The sequence below is a fragment of the Myxine glutinosa genome, chromosome 1, assembly GCF_964187855.1.
Source record: "Myxine glutinosa chromosome 1, kmMyxGlut1.1, whole genome shotgun sequence".
NCBI lineage: Eukaryota > Metazoa > Chordata > Myxini > Myxiniformes > Myxinidae > Myxine > Myxine glutinosa.
In genome coordinates, this window is record NC_136261.1 from 161,985,538 (window position 1) to 162,001,612 (window position 16,075).

Genomic DNA, 16,075 nt, shown 5'->3' on the forward strand with positions numbered 1-16,075 from the left:
GTCATAGCAAAGGGGTTGAATACCTATTGATTCAAGACATTTCAGTGTTTCATTTTTAATTGATTTGTAAAACTTGCAAAAAAAAAAAAATCCACTTTGACATTATGGGGTATTATGTGTTTATCAGTGACAAAAAAAATCTCAATTTAATCCACTTTCAATTCAGGCTGTAACACAACAAAATGTGAAAAAAGTCAAAGGGTGTGAATACTTGTTGAAGGCACCGTATCAGCAGCGTTCTTTCCTAATTCTACTTGATCTTTAATACTCAGTTCAAGATTCAAAATACAGATTCATTTACAATGGCAAAAATGAGTTATGTGGGAATGGAGAAAGTAGTCCAACCACACCCTCCTTCCCCCAGACCTCTTTATTTGTTATCTTTGTTTGCTAATAACTCTGGGTGGCAGGAAAAGCAAGCATGTGGCAAAAAACAACAACAAACTGACATGGTCAAAGGGGAACAAGGAGACAAAGGCTTCACACATGAGTGGAACAAATGAAAGAAGGGTGGGGGTGCTGTCAATCTTCGTGAGCGGGCACATTTAACAACTTTATTTGAAATGAGAATATCCAAATTATTTGCTGTGGAGTAGCTGAGTGCAAGCTTTAAGTACTTTTGATTGTAGGGTTTTACTCCCCTTCCTTTCCCAAGTGTAGTGCCAAACTGACACTCGCACACCGATCCAATAACAAACTTCAAATTCTACTGGATTACATTGTGAGACCTTGAACCTTTGTGTGCATTGTGTCATGAGATGAGACCATGTTTCCTTTATCACTAATAAGACGATTTATTTTCTGTACACTTTACGATGAGATGTACCGTACTATTCACAGAGCGTTTGTGCTGCAAAGCAATTTACTTGGCATGGGCTATACTGGGTGGTTTCCTATTGCTTTGCCAGCAGTCGGTCAGGGCAGGAATTTGTAATTTATTCATGGTGCTGGCCATAGCTCGTCTACTCTTTGTGAAGGACACCGTGGGATCTTTAACATCCACTGACTAATGCTGGCAGACGGGACGCCCCAGTTTAACGTCCATCCGAGGGACGGCACACACATTTGGACGCTATTCACAATAATGGTGATATCGAAATGTTTCTGCCTTGCCATGTTGAAGAAATGTACAGTACAGATCTGTCCTGCATGTAGTACAGACTCGATGTCTTGTGCTCGTATAGATGAGACATTTGTGAGGTTCGAGACCTCGTGCTGCGGAATTGACGATGGTCGGTAAAAAATAAGATTGTCCAATGCACTTATGAGAAATAATGATTGATGTAAAAAATCTCATCAGATTCCTTTAATGAATCGTAGATTATTTTAAGAGTGACGAAGTTGTTGGATGATGAGGATATTCTTTGCTTGCAGGTGGTGGTGTGCCTGTTTTGTGCTGTGACCAACCAACTAATGGTGTGGTGTACTTTCGAGCCTTCATCAACTCGCACGCACTAACGGGAGAACTGAAGACGCTTTTGCCTCTCTTTTGCAGTGTTCTTACTAAGTAAGATGTTTGGGATGGAGAGTGGTGGTAAATAAATGTTTTGCCCCCATATGTGGAGGGGGGATGTATTATTTCAATCTCAGAAATTAACAAGGAAGAGTAACAAGGGCAAATTATGCATTAAAGATTAGTACATCACAGGAATAACCTACAAAAATCTAAAATATCTTCTTCCGGCCTCAAGTGTAATATAAGGATATAAGGATTTTACTTCTCAAATATGTCTCATTTTTGTGCGTACATGTTTATATTTATGTTGACTTCACCTTGAGCTCATGTAATTTCATTGTGTTGTCCAGTCTCGTCACTTGTCTTTCATCTCTGTAGGTGAGATCTGCTTCACTGCATGTTTTCATTGATTTGGCCCTCAGGATGGGTCTAACTTCCATGGACTACCGACACCTGGCACAGCGGGTGGACCTAACAACTGGTGATCTTAATGTGACTCCGTGCATTCAAAATGACCATTCATCTCTAGATACTTTTGAAGAGGTACTCAGAGCACATTGTTATGGCAACAAAGTGAGAAAAATGAAAGGGAATCCATAGTGCATTATAAGAGAATAGTGCTGTGAATGATGACCATAATCACTCGTGATCACGTGTCAACATTGTCCAATAGTCACCATTCTGACCTTAAATTGTCGTTACTTCCTGCAGGGTGTTTTGTTTTCCTCTATGTGCCTTGACAAGAATGTTGATAAAATGATGGACTTGTGGAAAGACATTTTCACCAGGTAAAGAGATGAAGGATTCACCCTGTAGTAACAGGTATTTGACTAAATTAAATGTCCCTCTGAAGTGAAAACACTTGCTGTGTATTCTGTTTAAAGGAAGCTTTTTCAATCAATTGAGCGGTCGTTTCTGTTGTTGACTTGCTACGGCCTGGTCATTTTCTTTTCCAAAATTCCAGCTCTATCTTTGAGGACGTGGATCGCCTGAAGACACTCTTGTTGATGGCAGCACAGGAGCTTGCCAATGGAGTTACGCATTGTGGACATATTTATGCTATGACCCGTGCTGCCCGCCTTCTGACTCCCGCAGGGGATATTCGAGAAAATTATGAAGGCCTGGCACAGGTGAGCCGCCAGGCCGAGCTGATGTATTTATTTTATTTTGCCTTATTTTTAAATGGAAATAATCGCAAATACTTCTTTGATAAATGATTTCCTCTTTCCTGACATTTTGAGATGTCTTTTGTTTGATTCTTACCACCACAATGTAAATTTTCCGATTAATAAAAGGGAAGATTATTGTTGGCAAAGCATAAAATGTTCCATTTTTAACTACAAGCAAGCATGGATGTGGCTTGTTTGTTGTTTTTCTTGTTGTTCTTGTTGTTGTTGTTGTTGTTGTTGTTGTCATTTTGATTTGGCATGCAATTCTTGCAAACAGAACTGGGAAGCAAAAACTAAAGTTACACTTTGCAATATTTTTCGACTTTGTTTCATATGTTCAAGCCAAAGTATCTCAATTTTGCTTTATATGGAGTGAATAACTGCTCTGGTACAAGCTATTCCTCCATTGGCATTTGTAATCCAACAACATCAAAGTATGTGCCCATGCAAGGCCAATGAAGTTTTTCAAACTGAACTTCCCCGAACAAATTCCAAAATCCTGTACACTCAGTCGATTTATCCTGCTTCGGAGTAGCGACCTGTCCAAGATTCTAACCCTAGCCAAAAAACTGTTTCGGTAGAAGCGACGCTCTGTTTCGAGTGTCGTTAATAATACTGTAATAATAATAATAATAATAATACATAGCTTGTACACTTACTTCTTCCTTCTTATTTTCCCTTTTTCCTTACTTTTATCTTGCATTTGCTATGCCTTTCTGAAGCCATGTGTTTAAAAATCGTACGTCATTTTTGTTGTTGTGGTTGGGGGGATATGGATGGCATTGGCTTTTTATAGACGATATTTTGGTGCCAATGCAAAAGCGTCTGAAGACATTTTAAGAGTCCACTCTGAATTCAGGATTGGTGCCATATGTAGATCAGATGAGGTGGAGCAGGGAGAATACTCCTCCTCTGAAGGTCATCAGTAAGCACAACAGATTATTTTTTTTTTTTTTCCACAGTCAGTGACATCCGTATTCCTGGCACTAGCTTGGCTTCCAGATGCTTCAGATTTAACTCTTTAATGCTGCTGGTTTTGGTTATATTTGAACTTGCACATACTCAGATGGCAGTGTATGAGCTAGTGTCCTTAACACTACATCGCTCGCCACACTACATTGCTACATCTCTCGTACTACCATTGATATTCTTGTACAAATGATGGGATAAATGGTAAATTTTAATTCTTTGTTGATATGAGAAATATCACTGATGTTCACAAGACAAAAAAAGTAAAATGATGACATCCGTGCCAGACAAGGAGTCAAGCTTATCATTTCAAGCTGAAATTGACAGTTACCACAACTTTTTTGTTTGTATTTTTGCTAGAAGTGCTAACAGTAGCTAAGTAAAGTTTTGGGGTCGATGCATCCACATTGAGTCCAGGACTGTTTCTTGCACAAGGTCTCACTGATGAAGCGTCTGTCGGAGCACACGGATGTAAATCAACTAATAGGGAAACTCTCACGCCTCCAGCACCAACTTCTCACTTCCTGTAACCTAAGGTAGGTCTCGAGCATCCTATTCTTGTTTTAAAAATGTAATGCACCAAAGTCAGTGGAAAATACAAGGTAAGTTTGCTTAATTACCTTTGGTTTTGCTCAGTGTATGATTATTTTGTGTGAATACTATAATGATGATGATTTTGACAGTGGGATTAAGAATCACTCTTGTGTTTTGTGTAGATCATTCACAAATTGGACCTTTTATAACGAGCCATATATTTATAACCTAAATGTTGGAGTCTGGGTGCTAAATAACTAAAATTGTATAAAGGAAGAGAATGCAGGGTGAGGGGGAAAGAAAGGAGGAGGAAGAGGTGCAAGTGGGGGAGGGAGGTTACAGAGGAGAGGAGAAGGAGGAGATGTGTGAGGGATGGGAGTGACACAAAAGGATACGTACAGTAGAACCGCTTTTATCTAGAATGGTCCGTACAAAGGGTATTCCTGATCAAATACATTTCTGGTTAATGGATGTCGTAAATAAAAATAAAAAGCAATTTTTAGGTCATCTCATCTCGATATTTGAAGGGATTAACTTATAAAATGGGGCTGATGTCCATATTAGGGGAATGCGGAATGGGTTACCCCCAAAACTTCGAATCCCTACCTGTCCCTTATTTACCAACTGATTGCTCTGAAATCCGATACAACCCTTCTACTTTATTGCCCATGCAATTGCTCAGGCTTCATTTTTTTATATTTCAGATCATGGGGCCTCCCAGGGGAGTTCTCCCAAATCAGCAGAGGTCTGAACCACAACCTCAAGAGACTGTCAGCTCACTCAGGGCTATTTTTAATGTTGTTTTACATTGTACCCTAACCCCCGCCGCACCTCCACCGCCATCCTCCCTCTCCCCTAACCCTAACCCCCCCCACCCCCACCCCCGTTCTCTGTATATATGGGCCTGCCCTATGTAGCCACGGCTTTTTCTTCAACGACAGCCTTCGAATAATTAAATTGCTTTCAAAACCCAATGAAACATCCCGTTTTCTCCTGGTTTTTTTGCATACTAATCTGGAGGGGGAGAAACTACTGCTAAATATGCACCAGCAGCCTCCAAGAGGGTAAAATTAAGAGTGCAAAGCTACCGTGAACCGACTCGGAATTTTTCCACTTGGTTCGGTTTGGGAGTTCAGAACATCCGGCAGTCATCTCTCTTTCGTATTTGGGGTATTGTATTTCCAGCTTTGCTTAGTTCTTTGATCTGGGTTTTCATGAAAGCACTTTCTATAATTGTTACCTCAAGTAAACATTTTTAAGAGCAATTATGAATGAATAAACTTCAGGTATTCGAGAAACATGTTTGGCTTTCGGAGAGCAACTCGTGATGTTGTACCGGGTTGGCCACTAAATTCGACAGTACAGCCTCGTGAGCGTGCCAAAGTCAGAAGCTTCAGCCTCGTGTGAGGTGTGCGTATATCTTCTTTATTTATTAGACATCATACAGACATAAATGAACACTCGTTTTACTCTGCGTGCATTTGCACATCATGTGCAGCGAATTTCACCTCCCTGTGCCTTGTATTTATTTATTGTGATTTTTAAAAAACGCTTCTGTGCACCGACCTTGAGGTTCGGTTTGCAAGCCACTGTCTACAATTCCAATAGAAGAGACATAATTACTTTTTTTATGGAAAATGTTTTTCGAGTTTGTTTTATCCTCAAATATAGACCGTAGTGAATGTTCATATTCATTCATTCATATATTCATAGACCGTAGTGAACGCACATTCGTGTTAAAAGGTTTGTCTTTGGAACCTACCCTTATGAAGGGAGACAGACATCTGTACAAACACACAAACTGACATTGTGTTTTATATGGTAGATTTTTTTTTGTATGTTATATTTATATATATATATATACAGTCACGTGAAAAAGTAAGTACACCCCATGTAAAGTTTTGACTTTTTCAACATATTTCAACAAACAGCTATTTGATCTTCATTTCAACAATATTGATAGATAAAGGTGATATAATATAACAAATATCATGAAACATTTACATTTTGTATTCCATTGTATAATTTAATTAAACATAAATGCAAATTTCGCATGTGGAAAAAGTAAGTACACCCCGACATTTATCACTACTTCAAATACCTAAAATTATAATCAGGGGCACCAGCTCAGGTGCAAAAGATTAGAACATTGTTAGAGTGGATCTTGGAGAAACCTGTCTTATTTAAACTTCAGACATTTAGTTTGGTTTGCTCTTTGTTGTTGAAGTGTGCGGCGTCACCATGCCGAGATCGAAAGAGCTCTCTGAGGCCTTCAGAAAGAAGGTTATCGATGCCTACGAGTCTGGGAAGGGATTTAAAAAGATCTCCAAACAATTTGAAATCAATCATTCGACTGTCCGGAAGATCATCTGCAAGTGGAGAAGATTCCAAACAACTGCCAACTTGTTCAGGCCAGGCCACCCCAGCAAGTTCAGCCCAAGAGCAGACCTCAAGATGCTGAAAGAAGCCTCTAAGAACCCCAGAATGTCATCACGGGACCTACAGGTAGCTCTTGCCACTGTTGATGTCAAAGTGCACGAGTCTACCATTAGAAAGAGGCTGCACAAATTTGATCTACATTGGAGGTGTGCCAGGAGGAAACCTTTGCTGTCCAGAAAGAACATCAGGGCAAGACTAAAGTTTGCCAATGAACACCAAGGCAAAGACCAGCACTTCTGGAACAATGTGCTCTGGACAGATGAGTCAAAGGTAGAGCTATTTGGCCACAGTACCAGAAGACATATTTGGTGAAAACCAAAGACAGCATTTGACCACAAGAACCTGATACCAACTGTAAAGCATGGTGGTGGAAATATTATGGTTTGGGGCAGCTTTGCTGCATCAGGGCCTGGGCAGCTCACTGCCATAGATTCCACTATGAATTCTTCATTGTATCAGAGGGTGCTTGAGGATAATGTGAGGCCGTCTGTCAGAAAGTTGAAGCTCAACTGAAGGTGGACCTTGCAACATGACAATGACCCTAAACATACCAGTAAATCCATGAAGGAATGGCTGAAAAGAAAGAAATGGAGGGTTCTGGAATGGCCAAGTCAAACCCCGGATCTAAATCCCATCGAGATGTTGTGGGGGAATTTGAAACAAGCTGTGCATGCAAGAAACCCCTCAAACATCGCACAGCTGAAAGAATTCTGCATGGAGGAGTGGGCAAAACTTTCCCCAAGTCGATGTCAGAGGCTGATACAGTTATAAGAAACGCTTACTTGAGGTTGTTTCTACCAAAGGGGGCCTATTAGAGCCAAGGGTGTACTTACTTTTTCCAAATGTGAAATTTGCATTCATGGTTATTTAAATTATGCAATGGACTACAAAATGTAAATGTTTCATGGTATTTGTTATGTTATATCACCTTTATCTATCAATATTGTTGAAATGAAGATCAAATAGCTGTATGTTGAAATATGTTGAAAAAGTCAAAACTTTACATGGGGTGTACTTACTTTTAAACATGACTATATATATATCTCTTATATAAATAAAGGCGGTGTGTGTGTGTGTGTGTGTGTGTGTGTGTGTGTGTGTGTGTGTGTGTGTGTGTGTGTGTGTGTGTGTGTGTGTGTGTGTGTGTGTGTGTGTGTGTGTGTCTGGATGTCCGCTTATAACTCAAGAACTACACATTGGAGAAACGTTTTAGACACAGATTTGGAATCAGCATAAAATTCCGGTGGTTATAGGCTACTTTTTATTTTAATGGTTTAAAAAACCGGGCCTCATTTGTAATTGTGCATTTGACAAGTGAACATCACGTAAAAGTTCGAACTGATCAATACCCTGACGAAGGCGTGGCCCCATCAACGTGTCACGAAGGGAGGTGCCGGTGAACCCTCGCGACCAGTCAGGGCCGAGGCGTGTTCACCGGTAGGCGGAGCGAAGCGCGCGCGGGTTTATTTGCAAGGCGCGTGATATAAGCGCCGCCGCGGACTACTTCAACAGATGAGCCAGGAAGAGAAAGAGTCGACCACCAAGGCAGAAATAGTTTTTGTTTTTTTTTCTTCTTTTTTTTGTATACTGAATCAAGGCTCATGAAAGAGCTAACATTTATTTCACTAACAAAACAACCAGACAAACAAAATATACAAAAATAGGGAGCGGAAGACAAGATGGGGAGAGAAGGGGAAGCACACAACCACAACATTTGAGAGCAGGGAGAAGTGTGAGAGGGAGAGGGCTTGGGGGGAGGAGGCGTGGGAAGGGGGGGGGGAGAGGTATAAAGCACAAGGGGACCGAAATTAGCGGGTGTAGAAAAGATCAAGGTTTTGGATGGGGGAGGATAAGAAGTGGGATGAGCGGGAGACGAGGCAGATGAGACGAGAGCAAAGAGAGAGAGAGAGATTCGGTCCGCTACCACGACGACACGGACCGCGCTGATGATGCTGGCAAGATATTCTTCCTCGATGCTCCTGGCGGGACAGGAAAAACATTCCTCATTAATATCATCCTGGCCAAGGTTCGTCAAAAGTCGGAAATTGCTCTGGCTGTGGCCTCAAGTGGAATTTCAGCGACACTTCTTGAAGGAGGAAGGACAGCACACTCAACTTTCAAACTGCCTTTGGATTTGACCAAGCAAGACACCCCAACCTGCAACATTAGCAAGAATTCAGCAAACGCCAAGATCCTTCAACAGTGCAAGATCATCATCTGGGATGAGGCTACTATGAACCACAAGCAGGCATTCGAAGCAGTGAACATGTGTGTGTGTCTGTCTGGATGTCCACTTATAACTCAAGAACTACACATCGGAGAAAAGTTTTAGACACAGATTCGGAATCGGCATAAAATTCCGGTGGTTATAGGCTACGTTTTATTTTAATGGTTTAAAAAACCGGGCCTCATTTGTAATTGTGCATTTGACAAGTGAACATCAGGTAAAAGTTCAAACTGATCAATACCCTGAAATTTTGAAATTCATTTGAATTGATCAATTCATGTGGCTATAAATTCAAGTCCACTTTTCTTTCAAGGTCATTTGTATTTGATGTGTTGCACTACAAATGAACAGTATTTCCTGTCATTTGACTTTTGCTCAAAGTATTAATTCATTTGCTATATATTTTTAAGGTCATCATGCCACGTGAACCCTGGTGTTGGGCTAGTGGCTAGGGTGCCGGCTTAGGATCCTAGGATCCTGGGTTCGAATCCCGGTCGATCGCTGAATTAACGCCAGGGTGGTTGACTCAGCCTGTCATCCTTCCGAGGTCGGCTAATTGAGTACCAGTTCACTGGTAATTCCCTGTTTGTCGTTAAAGGCGGCAAAAAGGGTTGGCGTCAGGAAGGGCATCCGGCCGTAAAACATTGCTTCAAAAAGGGGACCAAAAAAACAACAACAACCACGGTTCCCGAAAAAGGCCAACCCCCGCAAATGGCCTCTAAAGGTGGTTATATTATTTTATTTTTATGCCACGTAAAAGACCCAAATCTCTTGGTCGATCTACTGCAGATTCAAGAAGAAAGAAAGCTCAGAGAGCTGATGAGACCGATGATGAGCAACAAAACAGACTGGAGGACAATCGCCTTAGGCACCAAGATAATCGAACTCAGGAAACCGAGGACCAAAGGACAGAGAGACTGGTGGCTGATCGTGTACAGCACAGACAAAATAGGTCCCGACAGACTGAGCAAGAAAGACATCAGATGCAGCTTCGTGACAGGTCTCGACGTCAGCTCCGTCGAAGCAGAGAAGCAGAAGAAGAGAGCCTTCAAAGGCAGGAAGAAAACAGGCAAAGGCAGGCAAACAGAAGAAGCAGAGAAACAGAAGAAGAGAGGCTTCAAAGGCAGGAAGAAAACAGGCAAAGGCAGGCAAACAGAAGAAGCAGAGAAACAGAAGAAGAGAGGCTTCAAAGGCAGGAAGAAAACAGGCAAAGGCAGGCTAACAGAAGAAGCAGAGAAGCAGAAGAAGAGAGCCTTCAAAGGCAGGAAGAAAACAGGCAAATGCAAGCAAACAGAAGAAGCAGAGAAACAGAAAAAGAGAGGCTTCAAAGACAGGAAGAAGATAGGCAAAGGCAAGCTGACAGAAGAACTGCAGAAGAGGATCAAACAAAAGTCAATTGGTTCAAAGGGGCCATTGCTTACAAGTTACAACCCAAGAATGAAGTACAGCTCTAACTCTAAGGTGGACATTGGAGAAATGGACAAGGTGTGCAAATATTGCAAGGCCAAAACGTTCAAGGCAGAGACAGCAGGCCTTTGCTGCTCAGCAGGCGAAGTCTGGCTACCCCGCATCGAAGAGCCTCCTGATGTGCTGAAAAGGCTGCTGATTGGCAACTGCTGATGCCAAGCACTTTCAGAAACACCTTATGAGGTACAATTCAGCCTTCCAAATGACTTCCTTTGGGGCAGAAAAGGATCTCACTGACTACTCTTTCTTTACAACATTTACAATACAAGGTCAATGTTATCACAGAATGGGAAGTCTCCAGCCTGTTCCCAGTGAAAACAACAATACTGTACACAAGTTTGTTCAGGTCTACTTCATGGGCACAAGTGAAGAAGAGGCTGAACAGCGGTGCAGGAATGTTCAAATGTCAAATGGTGCACTCAAATTGAACATTGTGGCAGACCTCCAAGAAATGCTGCACCAGAACCACAAATATGTCAAAGTGTTTAAGTATGCCCTTGAACAGATGGAGGAAAGACCAGATCTGAAGCTCAAAATAAGGGCAGACCAGACGCCAGCTGGAGAACATGAGAGACGATACAATGCACCTGTGAGTGATGACGTGGCCATCATTGTGGTTGGTGAAGAACTTGGATCAAGAGACATTGTCCTGAAGCAAAGATCGGGCAGTTTAGATTACATCAGAGAAACCTACAGAGCTTATGATGCCCTTCAGTACCCACTGATATTTTGGAAGGGACAGGATGGGTACAACTTTTCTCTGAAGAAAATAAACCCAGCAACTGGCCAGGAGAAAACTGGCAGAAATTCTAAAGTATCATGCAAGGATTTCTACTCTTACCATTTCATGGAGAGAGAAGAAGAGGTCAACTATGTCGTGAGGTTTGGCCGTGTCACCTGTCAGCTCATGGTAGACAGCTATGCAAAGATGGAAGCTGAACGCCTTCTGTACATCAGACTGAACCAATCAAAACTACGTGCTGAAGAGTACATCCATCTGAAGGATGCCATAGCTACAGATGGCATTAATCCAGAAGACATTGGCCAGCCAGTTATTCTTCCGTCAATTTTTACTGGTGGCCCACGGTACATGGCAGAAAGAACCCAGGATGCTATGTCATATGTCAGAAAGTTTGGCCGTCCAGATCTATTCATCACTTTCACCTGCAATCCTGCATGGCCTGAAATCAAGAATGTACAAGATTCCAATCTACGACATGACATTATTGCCAGGGTATTCAGTGAAAAACAGAAGAAACTGATATGGTTACTGAAGAAAGGGATGATCTTTGGAGATTTGGGAGCATGGATGTACACCATTGAGTGGCAGAAGCGTGGCCTCCCTCACTCTCACACCTTGATTTGGTGCAAAGACAAAATCCGACCAGACGATATAGACAGGATCATATCAGCAGAACTGCCAGATCCAGAGATGGACCCAGAACTGTTCAAGACCATCTCCACACAAATGATTCATGGGCCCTGTGGCAGCATCAACCCTCGATATGTTTGCATGAAGGACAACAAATGCCAAAAAAGATTTCCCAAACAACTTCGCCGAGAGACAGAGACTGGTGATGATGGATATCCAGAGTATCGCAGGAGGAGCACTGGCGATGGGGGACATTTCAACATTCGCAGTTCTAAAGTCAACATTCGCAGTGTGGGAGAGTACAACGTTGACAATCAGTGGGTTGTTCCCCACAACAAAATGCTCTGCAAAATCTTTAATGCACACATCAATGTGAAACTGTGCAGCTCAGTTAAGTCCATCAAATATGTATGCAAGTATGTCAATAAGGGCAGTGACATGGCAACATTTGAAGTAGGTGACAAAAAAAGGTCAGATGAGATTAGCAGGTTCCAGTCAGGCCGATATATATCAACAAACGAAGCAGTGTGGAGGATCCTTGGATTTAACATTCATGAGCGCTATCCAACTGTCATCAATTTGGCCGTACATCTGGAAAATGGACAAAGGGTCTATTACACTGCAGAAACTGCCCAAGCACGAGCACAAGGGCCGCCTCCTCAGACTACGTTGACAGCTTTCTTCAAACTCTGCATAGAAGATGACCTTGCCAAGACTCTTCTGTACAATGAAGTCCCTACCTACTACACATGGGAGAACAAAAAGTGGAATCGCAGGAAGAAGGACATTCCAGTAGACAATTATCCTGGAGTTTTTGCCAGCAGCGCAATTGGCAGAGTCTACACAGTTCATCGAAAGAACAGAGACTGTTTCTTTCTGCACCTTCTCCTGCATACTGTCAGAGGTCCAACATCCTTTAAAGATTTGCGACGGGTTAATGGTCAAGATTGTGCCACCTTCCGCGATGCCTGCCGACTCCATGGTCTATTGGAAGAAGATGAACATTGGAAAAAAGCCATGGATGAGGCAGCAGTCTCACAGGCACCAAAGCAACTATGGCAGCTGTTTTCCATCATATTGGCAGCATGTGACATTCAGGATCCAGAGAAGCTCTGGGAGGACCACAAAGGAAATATGTCTGAAGACTTTCTTCACTTGGCCAGACGTCAGAACCCTGGTGTGGATATTGATTTCAACTGTGCAATCTACAATCAAGCCCTGATTGAGCTAGAGAAGCACCTGATTGCCTATGGAACCACTATGGCAAATTGTGGAATGCCCCAACCAGAAAACAGCATTGAGGGAATGGCTCAGGAGCTTCTGAGGGAAACAAACTACAACATGGAAGAGCTGACCACATTTGTAGAGCAGAATGTCCCAAGAATGGTTGAGGACCAACAGCAAGCCTTTAATTCTATCCTGAAGAGTGTTGATGATGATGCTGGCAAGATATTCTTCCTCGATGCTCCTGGCAGGACAGGAAAAACATTCCTCATTAATATTGTTGTGGATACGAGGATTGTGTTTTTTTAATTGTGTTGTATTGTATAGTAAATTGTTGTAAATATCACCCTCTGTAAAATGTAATGATTCCTTGTAAATACCTCCGTAGTGTAAAGGTCAAAGGGCGTCCCATAATTAGTCCATAAAGCATACACGTCAGCCAATCATAGAATACCCCTGTTCGATAGTTATATCTTATGTGTATTAGGGTAAGGCCTTGTCTCCCATTAAGATGACACTCCATTGCACCAAGTGAAATAGATAGATTCCCTTCATTCTTCATTCCCATCCCCAAAAATCTCCATTTCCTTTCACATCCCCTTTCGTCATTGCCAAGCCTCGATTGCCAATTACATCCCCTCCAAAACCACCATTGAACATGTGCTCGGGTCGGGGGAGACGGGCGTGCCTGCCCGTCGTCATCAAGGGCGGAGCCAGAGGGTCGCGCGACCAACCAGGGTCGAGGTGAGCACACCGATGGGCGTGTCCTGAAGGCCGGCGGCTTGATCGCCGGAGGCGTTATAAAGGCGCGCGCGCAAGAAGCAAGGGAGTTGTCGGTGGTGAGGAGTGATTGGACCAAGAGAGAGAGAAAGAGTGGTGGTTGGACCAAGAAAGAGGAGATCCAGAAAGAACATCCAAAGAGAGGACATCCCGGAAAGCACAAAGCCTGCTATTCGTCGCCTTGCTCGCCAAAGTTGGACTGAGCAGTAGTTAACAGCAAGAAGCCTGTTGTAGTCCTGGAAAAGCGTGCGATGTCCACCGCCGCAGCAGCAGTCAACAGCAGCAGCAGCGGCGGCCACAGCAGCAACAACAGCCGCTTGGGGCCTGGACGGCGGTTTTGAGCAGGGCCGCGAAGGAACGGCGGCTGCTAAACGTGCCGATCGTGCTGCAGGACCCCCTTGGACCTTCCTCTCCCTCCAGCCATCCACCTCCTGCCTTTCCATCCTCTTGTGTATGTGAGTTTGTTTTGTTTGTTCTGTCCTGGGTATTTAATTAAGCTTGTATAAGGAATTTGCACTGTGTCTCTTATATCTTCTGTATATTATTTTATTATCTTTCCTTCTGCTTGGTTTTTTTGAGCCTGTAAATAGCAAATAAATTATATTCGTATTTCCAACCTTTTTGTCTGCTTCTTCTTCACATCCGTGTCGCCTTAGTCTTTTCCCTATTGAATATCTGTGGCGCGATCCGGCCAACGTTCGGGAATCGGGTTAGTCGGGGTAACTGTACGACCGCGGGGCCATCCGCTCGGCAAACACAACATCTTATCCGCGGGCCGTAACAATATCATCCTGGCCAAGGTTCGTCAAAAGTCGGAAATTGCTCTGGCTGTGGCCTCAAGTGGAATTGCAGCTACACTTCTTGAAGGAGGAAGGACAGCACACTCAACTTTCAAACTGCCTTTGGATTTGACAAAGCAAGACACCCCAACCTGCAACATTAGCAAGAATTCAGCAAACGCCAAGATCCTTCAACAGTGCAAAATCATCATCTGGGATGAGGCTACTATGAACCACAAGCAGGCATTCGAAGCAGTGAACGGAACACTCAAGGATATTCACAACAACAAGAAAATCATGGGTGGTGTGACAACTGTTCTGGCTGGAGACTTTCGTCAGACTCTCCCAGTCATCCAACGGGGCACAAGAGCAGATCAAGTCAAGGCCTGTATCAAGTCTTCTTATCTCCTCTGGCCACATGTGCAAAGACTTACCCTGAATACCAACATGAGAGTCCACCTTCTTGGTGACAACACTGCAGGGGAGTTCTCAAGCCAGCTTTTGAAAGTTGGCAATGGCATATACCCTCAGGATGCATCAGAACAAATAACTCTACCATTTGGACAGTTTGTTGAAACAAAAGATGACTTGATCAAAAAGGTCTTTCCCAATATGGAGACCCAGTTCCAGGACTCATCATGGCTTGTCGAAAGAGCCATTTTGGCCCCCAAGAACAATGCTGTTCAAGAGATAAACAATTTGCTCCTCCACCAACTTCCCGGTCATGAAAGAAATTATGATTCTCTTGACAAATTGACAGATGAAGATCAGGCAGTAAACTTCCCAACTGAGTTTCTCAACAGTCTTCAGCCTCAAGGACTCCCAACACACAGGTTGATTCTCAAGGTGGGAGCACCAATCATGCTTCTAAGGAATCTTGATCCACCAAAGCTGTGTAATGGAACACGATTGACAATCCAGCAAATGATGCCGCATGTCCTAGAGGCAACCATCCTCTCAGGACAATACAGAGGAGAGAAAGTATTCATTCCAAGGATACCACTTATTCCACCTGACCTTCCATTCTCCTTCAAGAGGATTCGGTTCCCCATCAGGCTATGTTTTGCTATGTCCATCAACAAGGCGCAGGGGCAATCAATGAAGGTTGTAGGTCTGAACTTCACAGAACAAGTGTTTGCCCACGGCCAGCTGTACGTGGGCTGCTCGAGGGTTGGAAAACCAAGCAATCTTTATGTCTTGGCACCAAGTAAGAAAACCAGAAATGTTGTATACCCAGAGGTTTTGAGAAATTGAAAATTGAAAAAACGTCATGTAGGAAATGTACTGTGATATTGCTCTAAAATATACATGTTCTTTTTTATCATATATTTGTCTTATTCTTATTCAACCCGGGCGAAGCCGGGTACCTCAGCTAGTATATATATATATATATATATATATATATATATATATATATATATATATATATATATATATATATATATATATATATATATATATATATATATATATATATATATATATATATATAAAACACAGTTTGTGTGTGTGTGTGTGTAATGTTACCGATAGACTCCTAAACGGAGAGGCTCACGTACTTGATATTTGGCACAGACATGGCCATTGAGCCTGGGACGAACATGGCTGACCTAAAAATTTATTTCATAATATGTTTTTACCATATTTTTATCTCAGCGC

General features: G+C 42.6%; 1 protein-coding gene across 3 annotated transcripts in view; it reads left to right on the forward strand.

Moving 5' to 3' along the window:
* The window catches only part of PITRM1 (pitrilysin metallopeptidase 1), a 94,515-nt gene that overhangs the window by 66,498 nt on the left and 11,942 nt on the right, over window positions 1–16,075 (forward strand). For all 3 annotated transcript variants that reach the window (XM_068121474.2, XM_068121481.2, XM_068121487.2), the window contains 5 exons: window positions 1,375–1,507; window positions 1,879–1,999; window positions 2,168–2,244; window positions 2,421–2,586; window positions 4,030–4,130. In XM_068121474.2, coding sequence (XP_067977575.2) covers window positions 1,375–1,507; window positions 1,879–1,999; window positions 2,168–2,244; window positions 2,421–2,586; window positions 4,030–4,130 — 598 coding nt within the window. The remainder of the gene's footprint in view (window positions 1–1,374; window positions 1,508–1,878; window positions 2,000–2,167; window positions 2,245–2,420; window positions 2,587–4,029; window positions 4,131–16,075) is intronic.